This window comes from Poecilia formosa, unplaced genomic scaffold, assembly GCF_000485575.1.
Source record: "Poecilia formosa unplaced genomic scaffold, Poecilia_formosa-5.1.2 Scaffold265, whole genome shotgun sequence".
NCBI lineage: Eukaryota > Metazoa > Chordata > Actinopteri > Cyprinodontiformes > Poeciliidae > Poecilia > Poecilia formosa.
Window position 1 is genome coordinate 110,248 of NW_006800204.1, and position 10,649 is coordinate 120,896.

A 10,649-nucleotide genomic window follows, 5' to 3' on the forward strand; every position below is an offset into this window, starting at 1 on the left:
GGGTGTTTTCTAATTCGGGGGTGTTTTCTTTTTTGTTTGCTGCATTTAATTCTGGGGTGTTTTCTAATTCGGGGGTGTTTTCTTTTTTGTTTGCTGCATTTAATTCTGGGGTGTTTTCTAATTCGGGGGTGTTTTCTTTTTTGTTTGCTGCATTTAATTCTGGGGTGTTTTCTAATTCGGGGGTGTTTTCTTTTTTGTGTGCTGCATTTGATTCGGGGGGGGGGGTCTTTTCTTTTGTTTGCATGTTTTCTCTTTTGGTGCGCATTTGCACCTGTCGGCCACCGTATAAGCCAGTGGTTCTTAACCTTTTTGGAGGTACCGAACCCACCAGTTTCATATGCGCATTCACTGAACCCTTCTGTAGTGATAAATAAAATATGATTTTTTTTCCAAATTCTAGTTGGGTCACCCCATGATCACTAAATCTTCTTAAAAGGTAGAGTCTCTGAGAACAGTTCTTCAAAATATAGTCAGTGTTTTCAGCAAAGTTGAGCTGACTGTCCAGGAACGACCCAAGGTATTTAAAATCTGCCACAGTTTTAACAGGTTGGCCATCTAGAGAAACTGGAACCACTTTAAGGTCTTGTTTAGATCATTTAATTAGCTCTACATTCTTAAGAGAATGAAAAATTAATAATAAATAATAAAGACTTTGCGGTATTCTGATTTAGTAATGTAATTATATTAGTTGTGTTACCACCCCCACGCCACTAGAGGCAGTAGCAACCCCGAAAAGATGCGACTAAGGAGCAGATTAAGTACACCGAAAGCTACAGAATTTGGTAAAAACGGTGAGTTTTGCTGAAGTAATTAAAGACACAAATTCAAATCCATGCTGAGAGTGGAGCTCCTCCAATCAGTGCTCCTCCGCAGCTCTGATTGGCTCAGCAATGTAACGTGATCCTCTGATTGGCTCAGCAATGTAACATGATCCTCTGCAGCTAGTGATGGCAAAGCGGGGCGTCATCACGACTTTACACGGTGTGTCTTTACCTCCGGCAGAGGCTCCGCCGAACCCCTGGGGTTCGATGGAACCCAGTTTAAGAACTACTGGGCTAAGCTATCGAAGCTAACGAAAAGAAGATGAATGTCCTGGTGTCAGCGGTGAGACGTCCTGATACACTGCAGAACGTATACAGGTCGCGTTTACCTGCAGGGTGAACGGCTCCGGGAAAAGAATCGGAATTGGGTCACTTCAGGCTGCAGTGTGAACGCAGCCCAAATGAGCTTTTACTGAATTTATGAAAGCATTTTGAAAGATCCTGTTTTTGTAACTGATGATCAATTTATTAATTTGAGCCCAAAACAAATCATTTTCTTCCTTTTAATGTGGCAAAATCCTTTTTCTGCTGTTTAAGATAATATAAGGTAAAATATTCCTTTATTAATCCTGCAGTGGGGAAATTTTCATTGTTACAGCAGTACAGAGGACAGAGCAGAACCAATATAAAAATCTATACAAAAAAATACAAGTGAATATAGAAATACTGAAACAGTATTGTATGAAATATAAATAAATAAATTCCAGGTTTATTGCTTGTAGTGGAGAGCAGTGAACTACTGAGAGCAGCAGGTGTTGGACAGTCTGACGGCGGCCGGAAGGAAAGACCTGCAGTACCTTTCCTTCACCCACTTAGGGAGCCGCAGCCGGACACTGAAGGAGCTGCTCAGTGCTGTCAGAGAGGGAGGCATGGGGGGCGGGTACTGCAGCTTAGTCCTCCTGTCGGCCACCACCTCCACTGGGTCAACAGGACACCCCAGGACAGAGCTGGATTTCCTGAGGATCTCGTTCAGTCTCTTCCTGTCAGCAGTGGAGATGCTGCTGCCCCAACAGTCCACTCCGTAGAAGATGGCTGATGCCACCACAGCATCAAAAAGGTCCTGAGAAGAGCCCCCCGCACACCGAAGGACCTGAGTCTCCTCAGGAGATGCAGTCTGCTCAGTGCTTTCTTGTAGAGGGCAGCTGTGTGGTCAGTCCAGTCCAGCTTGTTGTTAAGGTGAACACCCAGGTACCTGTAGGACCTCATGATCTCAATGTCCGTTCCCTGAATGTTCACTGGCTCAGAGGAGAGTGTTTGGACCTGGGGAAGTCCACCACCAGTTCTTTTGTTTTTGCTGTGTTCATCTCTGCAGACAGTTCCTCTGGCACCGTTCCACAGAGCTCTGAGTCGGTTCTGTTCTCCCCAGCATCTCCATCCTTGATGAGGCTGACGACAGCAGAGAGCTTCTGCAGGTGACAGCTGGAAGTCAGCAGTGTGGAGGGTGAAGAGGAAGGGGGCAAGGACGGCTCCTTGTGGGGCCCCGAGCTGCAGACGGACAGCCGGGGTCCTCAGATACTGTGGTCGTTTAGTGAGATAATCCAGCATCCAGGTGATGAGGTGGTGGTCCAGACCCGTGTTCTCCAGCTTGTCCTTCAGTATCATGGGTTGGATGGTGTTGACAGCACTTGGGAAATCAAAAAACATGATTCTCACTGTGCTCCCAGTATATCCAGGTGAGAAAGAGAGCCATGTAGACGGTGGATGATGGCATCCTCCACTCCAGTGCCAGGTTGGTGGGCAAACTGAAGTGGGTTTGATGAATAACATCCATTTCTTGCACAAAAACATTAAAATTAGACTTTATTTGTTTAATTTTAGCTTCATTTTCATTTTCTAAATAATCTTGAATCTGACCTTCGTGCTCATAGAGCTGATATTGAGCTGCACCATTTGTCACATTGGGATGCGATAAATACTTTTTTACTATTTTAAAATATAATTTAAACCGTTAGTGAGAGACTTCCTGAGGTTCAGTGAATGCATCATCTTTGGTAAACAGATCTGACATATCCTGGATGTTCATGTCCTCTGATGAAATGAGTCAGAAAATAAAAGCATCAGGTGAAATGATTCTGATTGAGCTCCTAAAGCTGAAGCTTCATCTGAAATTTAAACTCAGGGATGCAGAAGAAATCCGGTTTATTTCCGGCTGCCACTCCGTCTCTGCCCATAATAAACACGTTAATATGTATGAAACGCTCCCTTAATGGGTTCAAAGGTCAAGTCCGAGTGTTGTCGACGGGAGGCTGCGTGTCCAGCCGAGGTCCACAGAGGACCGGCCAATCAGACGCCTCGCCGCGGCCGGCCAATCAGACGCCCGGCTGGAGGCGCCGTGCCCGTCAGTCCGGACTAATCGATGAGCGGAGACTCAGCGGGCGAGTGTCGGTCAAACGCAGACACGCTCACCCGAACCGAGTCACCTCGCCCTCCATGATTAGCCCGTTAGCTCAACGCCATGTGAGCCCCGCTGACGCCCAGCGGGATTCTGGGTAAGGCTGCTTATACAAGACGACGGGGAAAACATGTCGTCACGACGGGATGGAAACAAGGAAGAAGAGACAGAAAATAAAAATAAGAGAACAGAGAAAACAGCAGGAGGCTGCAGAGGAGAAGAACTGACAGAAATCTGGGAAAAGTTATTTTTAGTCACTTCATCAAACAAAATGATGAGGTGACTGGTTCAGAATGGAAAGTTAATTTCTTAAATATTCATATCAATAAAAGAGTCAGAGTGAAAAATCCTGAACAAGATAAACTGATTCATCATGTTTTCATTACTTTTCACTCTGGATGTTTGTTCCAGTTCAGGAACGTCAGAACTTTATGACATTAAAGACCTGATGGTCCAATTGAAACAGTTCTACTGGAACCAGAACTCCACCAGCTGCTGTGGTTCTGAGTCAAACCAACCTGTTCCCCTCCTGGCCTGTGGGGGCGCTGCACCAAGAACCACTGAAGGAAACGATACAAAAACCTCTGAAGACACTGAGAGCAACTTCCTTCTTCACCAGATGGAAACAAGATGGAGGCGTCAGATTTTAGCGGTTGGAGGATTTCTCTTTAGGCTAAAGACCAGGAGCCATTTCTGTTGCTAGTGCTAGGCTAACACATTAGCTTTGGTTGGATTTACCCAGAATGCCCTGTGCTGTAGTCCACTTCCTGCTTTTGGAGCGGTCTCCGGTCTGCTTGGCGTTCACATTCAAACCGAACCAGAGTTCACTTTGACCAAACCCAGACCGAGGTTTGGAGGACCAGAGGTCAGAGGTCAGTTAGCGTTCACACCTCAATCCGTTTGTTTTGTCGGGTTAAATCGGCTGAACAGAGCTGAAGAACGGACGGATGTTCTTGTTTCCACAGTTTGCTGAAGCAGGTTGACATCGTCTTGTGTCTCGCGGCTCTTTGACATTTTTCTCTCCTGCAATTCTCATGGAGGCGCCGATGAACGACGAGCCGCGGTTCACATGTTCAGAAATGGAAATGGAGGTTGATGGTTTGGCTTTAGAGCAACAGGAAAAATAAATTAAATTTCTTTGTTTTGGTGAAGTTTTTTATTATTTGTCGTTATTTTCTATCCCTTTGGCAGCACGGTGGATTTGCTGATTCGGTGAGTTTGATTTGTTCTGTTGGTTTCTAAAGACACGAACGTCTTGAGGTCACCGTAACAAAGCCGTGCAGCACCTGTCAGCTCGTCACCGTGGAAACAAAGGGAGGCTGTAACTGAGGAACCACCTGAGAGCCTGAGATAACACACACACACACACACACTCAGCTGATAACATTTTAATCAGGATTCAATTATTTCCAATTTCTTCCACTTTGCCGTCAAGTTGCTTCCTGTTTATTCATCAGAACTCGTTTCGTCCCATTGGGTTTCTGTCGGATCGCTCGGGAAAATGGTGGTTATGAAGCTCCTTCTGATGGGAAGCAGGAACATTCCGGACACCAACTGGAACGTTCCCAGCAGAAACTGGTTCCCAGATCCAGAATCAGGTTTAGACAGGAGTGAAACGCTCCAGAACCAAACTGATCCGTCGGTTCAGAACGTGTTGGTCTTTACCATGTTGGCTGGTTCTGGTTGTTCCTGTTCTTGTTGCTCCATATTTCCATATTCTTGCTCAGGTGTGTTCAGTCGGGTCAGAGGTCAGATTCTCCTGGGATCTGGACGTTTCCCTCTGAGCAGCAAAGCGCCGTTTGAAAAGTCACTGTGAAAAATTAACAGGAATAATTTGAGTTATTTAGACAAATTCAAGATTCATTTTCCAAATATTCTCAGCATTTTATTCATTAATTTAGAAACGTCACAGTTTCAAGCTAAATATTCACATAGTAAGCCAAAACGTAGCTTAATAACTAAATATTTAATTAGCAAGCTAAGTATTTAGCTTAGTAAGTAGCTTGCTGACTAGATATTTAGCTAGCAGCTAAATATTTACTTTGGGGCTAATTAGTTTGCTTACAAACTAAATATTTAGTTAGCAAGCTAATTATTTAGCTCTAAGCTAAGTAATTAGCATTCAAGCTAAATATTTAGCTACAAACTAAATGCGTAGTTTGTAGCTGAAAAGTGAAATTACATGCTGCATATTTAGCTTGATAAAAAAAGTTACCTTTCAAACTGAATATTTAGCTGTCAGATAAATAATTAGTTTACAAACTGAATATTTCTTACACATGGCCAAATATTTAGTTAGCTTTGGAAAGTAGCTCTAAATATTGAGCTCCTTTCCGATAACGGTCTGTGTAGCAGCATGTCTGAACTTCAGTTGCTGCTCGGGTCTTCGTTGTTTCTTTTCTTCTTTTGCAACTTTTCATCTGCAGGATTCTGATTAAACAACAGATCATTTCTGTGAAAGATGCTGTTCACGTTCTTGGAAAGTTTTTGTCTTTTAATAACAGAAAATGAATGTCATGGTGAAAATTAGTTCCTGAGGATTTCAGAGATTTTGTCACTGAAACATTTTGCTCTCAGCATCAGGATGTGACGGGAACGGTTCGTTCTGTTGGATTTATTACCTGCATGTTTGACGTCTGAATGCGATCGGACCTTTTTAAACGAGATGAAAAGCTTTGGACAGAAAAACACCTGCAGTCTGATTTCATGTCAGCTTTTAGAAAACAGTGACAGACTCACAACGAGCGAAGGACGGCGCAGTGGGTTGGATGCCTGTCAGGAGATGAAATCATGTGGAGGAGGAAAAACGTTGCTTTAGAAAAACAGAAACTCGGTTTTTCATTCCAGACGTAAAAAGGCAGCGACAAGCTGTGACTCAAACATTTCTGTTGTGGAAAATAATCCCCAAGTTTCTCCCGATTAATCTCATCTCTCAGTCGACGTTTTGAATTGAAATTGTTGCTCAGGTGTTTTTATGACCCCTGACCTCCATTTTATCTGTAAAACTCTCAAAAGGTAAAACGACCAACCAACCAATGAAAAGAGAGCCAGGTGAGGAGCGAACCAGGTGGCGGAACAGAAAGTTCAGAACTGAACCAGTAACCCGGTTTCAGGGAAAAAACCCTTGGACTGGTCCACCGCCTGGGGATTGGCTGCTCAGTGACCAATCAGAGACAGAAAATAAACAAACACAAACATAGTTAGCAAGGAAGCAGAAATCTGTTCATCAACAGGGACACAATTCTGCTGATAAGCTGATAGTGGAGCTAATTTTTTTGTTTAGTGCTTTTGAAAACATTTAGCGCGCTTAGCTTCCTCTAAATGAATTCTTTGGCATGAATTCTGAAACACTAAGCTAAACATTAGCTCTGCTAATATTAGCTTAGCACCTTTCCAAACTGTGAAAATGTTTAACATATTTGCCATCACCTAAATACATTTCTCCTGATAAATTCTGAAGCGCTAAAAATTAGCTGAGCTAGTAATAGCAGAGCTAATTTTTAACACTTCTGCTAACTTTGCAAACCTTTGGTGCACTTAGCTTCCATTAAGTACATTTTGGTGGATAAACGCTAACTGCTTATTAATTTGGATGTTTTGTAAACTTTCAGTTGAATAAAGTTTGTGTTTTGATTATTGGCTGTTAAAAACTCTTCATGTAGTCACACATTTATTTACGCTCTTATTTTGAAGTAGGTGAAGTTCCATTTCCTCCTCACATTCAAACTTTCAGGAACAAATAAAACCGACAGTAGAGAACAAGATGTGAACATAAAAACATCATCGTTATAGAACATGTACATTATAACGTCAACATTAAATGCTTACAGATTTTATGGTCTTTATTTTATACAGTCATAAATAACTGAAGATGAGAAAATCGAGAAATTACTATTTTATTTATGAAGCACTTTAAAACATCAACAGTTGTGACAACCTGCTTTACAAACATTTAAAATATGAAAAGGACAAAAGACATTAAAACCAATAAAATTAGCTTTTTGTTGCAGATGTTTGAAGGTGTGAATATGACAGTTAACATGTTAATGTTGAAGCTTTAGCATTAGCTTGAGCTAGATACCTTGTTGGTTTAGCGCTTTAATTTTAGTGGAGCTAATGTTTGTGATTAGCGCTTCAGGGCTACTACTTTTGTAGCTCCGTAAGCCAGTGGAGGAGCTGTTAGCTAGTTAAGCTGAACATGTTCAAACCCCTGGAGGGGGTTTCTGCGCAAAGCTGCATGTTCTCTGTGTGTGGATGGGTTCATGGGTTCTCTGGTTACTCCAGTGGAGCCTGTTGGATTAGTCAGCGATCTGTCCGGGGTCGCCATCACTTTGGCAAACAAAGCAGCTGATGACGCTCAGATGCTTCCGTAATGACAGCCGCCTGAATCCACAACCCCCCCTGCTAGCACCACCCCCAAACTGCTACCAACCCCCAGTGCTAACATCCCTCCTTGTTAGCTAAACCCACTTAGCGCCCTGAGTGTTTGCAGATCTCCAGTCGTTTGAACTCAGTGTTTGCTCTCTCTCTCTCTGTTCTCCATTAAAGGTTAATGAAACTCGACCCTCTTACTGTTCAAACAGGAAAACCTGCTGGTGTTTCCACACAAACACTCCCAGTGCTCCCAGTGCTGCAGCAGCATTTCTGGCTTAAAGGGCCAGTATCATGTAAAATCTACTTTAAGCTTTACATCATGTTATAATGTTATTGTTGTTGAGAAATCCTTTAATCTCCATGGCAACCATTCAGCTGGGTGGACGTAGCCCCGCCTTGAAGGTGCAGCTCCTCCCCCACTCAGCTCCTCCAGACTAGCCAGCAGCAATTAGCAACCAGCTGAATTCATTATAGCAGCTGCTGCTCAGAGCAACGCAGGTAAAAACGTTAAAGGGTTAATAGAGGAGCCATGTTGAGACGACTTCCTGGAGGCGGAGCTTCAGGAAGAGTAGGAGTTTTTAAAGAGACAGAGGTCAAATGTCAAAGACGTAAATTACAAAATTTTATTTCTTTAAGTCATATTTGATATATAAAGCATTTCAATAGTAACTGCAATCAGCAGAGTTCCCTGATAATTCCATAAAATGATTCTGTGGCCAGAAAACGTGATGCCCCTTTGACCCCTGACCTGGTTTTGGTTCAGATTAAAGGAGGCGGAGCCACCAAACTGATTGACTTCGTTCTTTATTGGACAATTACAATAATTACTCAGGCAAGACTGCTGATTGGTCGGTTCAGCCGCCCCTGGAGGTGATTGGTCGTTTGGTCCCAGGGGGTGTGGCCTCAGCTGGGAACACAGGAACAGGAACCGGTTAGAAACAAGGCTCACAGGACGTTAGCGTGGCTTCAACAGGAAGTCAGTTACCTGCTTCCTGCTTCAACAGGAAGTCAGGCCCTTCCAGTAGAAGTTCTTGCAGCCGGCTTTGCGTTCGCGGGCGGTGGTTTCCACGGACCGCTCCAGGTTCAGTCTGGAGTCGGTTCCTTTGGAAGCCGCCTCCGGATCGTCCTGCTGGGCCTCGACCGCCGACCTCGACATCTGGGCCAGCAGGTCCTCCACGGCCCGCTTGGACCAGTCCTGCAGAACCGGACAGAACCAGAACCACGTGGTCAGCTGCAGCCCGACTGGCCAGATCAAACCCAACCGGAATAATTTGAGGAACAGTTGACGTTTGGTTCTGACCAACTGATTGGACCAGAACTTTACGTTCAAACTGAGAAAATATTTTTATCCAAGTTTCAAACACGGAAAGAAAAACAACTGTTACAAACGGGAACAATTAAAGCATCAAAACGCAGTGAAACCTTTCAGACACCAGGGCATTAATCAGGGACGGTTTGAAAACATTAAAGTTTAAAAAAACATTTTTAAATTAACTGTTTTTAAATAATGTTCTGTCTTTTTTATTATAAATGTTTAGACTTAGTTACACATTGAAGTCTGTCATAAATCAGATGTTTTGAATCTCAGTTGAAACTTTTTAATCTCTTCCATCAAAATGCTGCAGATGATGGAAGATTCAGAAGAAGATTTATTTTCAGCCTCAGAATAAATATGAAATATTTGTAATTCATTTTGATCAATAAGCATCATACAGCTTATGAAAATAAATCTACGTTTACAGTCAGTCAGTATTTTACCTACCAAATTTGTTTTGAACACAGAACAGCAGTAATTTAACTTGTTTGATTGAATCTGGGGTTCCTCAGGGTTCGGTTCTTGGGCCTCTAAAGGTTCTGGTCCATTAAGGCAAATTTAAATCTGGATTTGAACATTTAGAGATGAAGGTTTCTAACAGTTCAAACACAAGCAGCCAATCAGAAGCTCCACTGGTTTCTTTAATCCGATTGGTGGGAAAGAAGCGGCTGAAACCAGTAAGCAACTGGAACTGGAACCAGTAACAGGAACTGGAACCAGTAACTGGAACTGGAACCAGTAACAGGAACTGGAACCAGTAACAGGAACTGGAACCAGTAACAGGAACTGGAACCAGTAACTGGAACTGGAACCAGTAACAGGAAAATGTCCCCAGTTTTATAAAAACTGAGCTGATTCTCATCCTGAGGTCAAAGGTGAAGCCAGAGGAGAGTTTTACCTGTGAGAGCAGTCCGGCGCTGCGGGCTCGCTGCAGCAGCCGGTGGTGACGCAGCTCCAGGTCCAGGTCCAGGTTCTGGTTCTGGTAGGGGTCCTGGTCTCTGTCGGCCTGAGACGAAACGCCCAGACTGAGCGCGGCCAGCGCAGCGAGGACCAAGATGGTGGGACAGCGAGCGTGATGCATACCTGCAGGAACAGGAGAAGAAGAAGGTGAGAGGAAGAGCTGAGGAAGAGGAGGAGGAGGAGAAGGTCCTACTGGGTTCTGGTCGGGTTTCTCCTGCTGGTCCTGGTGCTGGCTCTGGTTCTGAGCTGCTGGTTCTGCTGCTGCTGCTCTTATGAGGCCTCCCCCCCACCTGAGGGTCACGTGACTCGGTGCGGCTGATTGGCAGCTGCAGGGCGATGAAGGAACGCCGAGTTAAAGTTAAACAGAAGTCCATTAGTCCTCATCCTCTTTAAATGGAGACAATAAAAGCAGGAAGCCATCAGCCGCCGCAGCGCACATCTCCACAAAGACAACGGCAGAATGTGGGGATTAACGGAGCGTTCAGAGGATTAGCAGACTTCATTAGCCCTCACAGATATCTCCATTAAACACGGCGCAGAGCCGCCCACTCCACTCCACACAAACACTTCAGAGGCTTCCAGGCGACTTCACGCCGCTGCAAAACCTTCTGCTGGAAGTGACATCAGGGAATCCCACACTTCCTGCTGCTGCGCCGCCGGATCGGGACTCACCAAGAGACAAACCAAGAGATTTAAATGAGCTAACGCTTCAAAACACAACCGACTTTACATGGAATCAAAGGTTAAATGAAAGAGATTCAGAGTCTGAAGACTGAAAGTCTGATTC

General features: G+C 44.1%; 1 protein-coding gene and 1 long non-coding RNA gene across 3 annotated transcripts; both read right to left on the reverse strand.

Moving 5' to 3' along the window:
• Positions 1-4,586: 4,586 nt before the first annotated feature.
• On the reverse strand, positions 4,587-7,083 carry LOC103150879 (uncharacterized). The gene is made up of 2 exons (XR_477597.2): positions 5,835-7,083; positions 4,587-5,023 (listed from the first exon to the last, which is right to left on the reverse strand). It is a non-coding gene; the product is annotated as an uncharacterized LOC103150879 (long non-coding RNA).
• Positions 7,084-8,373: 1,290 nt separating this feature from the next.
• LOC103150880 (somatostatin-2-like) lies at positions 8,374-10,388 on the reverse strand. 2 transcript variants are annotated; one of them, XM_016681010.1, is made up of 4 exons: positions 10,056-10,388; positions 9,801-9,985; positions 8,580-8,782; positions 8,374-8,494 (listed from the first exon to the last, which is right to left on the reverse strand). In XM_016681010.1, the coding sequence occupies exons 1-3, from the start codon at positions 10,234-10,236 to the stop codon at positions 8,585-8,587; spliced, it is 564 nt and encodes a 187-aa protein (XP_016536496.1). In that variant the 5' UTR covers positions 10,237-10,388; the 3' UTR covers positions 8,374-8,494; positions 8,580-8,584. The 2 variants fall into 2 exon arrangements, with proteins under 2 accessions (XP_016536496.1, XP_007570715.2); XM_007570653.2 differs by having other exon boundaries at positions 8,573-8,782; positions 10,056-10,382.
• Positions 10,389-10,649: the final 261 nt, after the last annotated feature.

What these genes read in the sequence shown, in the direction of transcription:
- LOC103150880 (XM_016681010.1), bottom strand. Translation starts at nt 10,236, where the DNA reads ATGGACTTCTGTTTAACTTTAACTCGGCGTTCCTTCATCGCCCTGCAG. An exon ending in AGAAACCCGACCAGAACCCA is followed by an intron (nt 9,986 to 10,055) that starts GTAGGACCTTCT and finishes CTGTTCCTGCAG; the next exon opens with GTATGCATCACGCTCGCTGT. An exon ending in GCGCCGGACTGCTCTCACAG is followed by an intron (nt 8,783 to 9,800) that starts GTAAAACTCTCC and finishes CCGGTTCTGCAG; the next exon opens with GACTGGTCCAAGCGGGCCGT.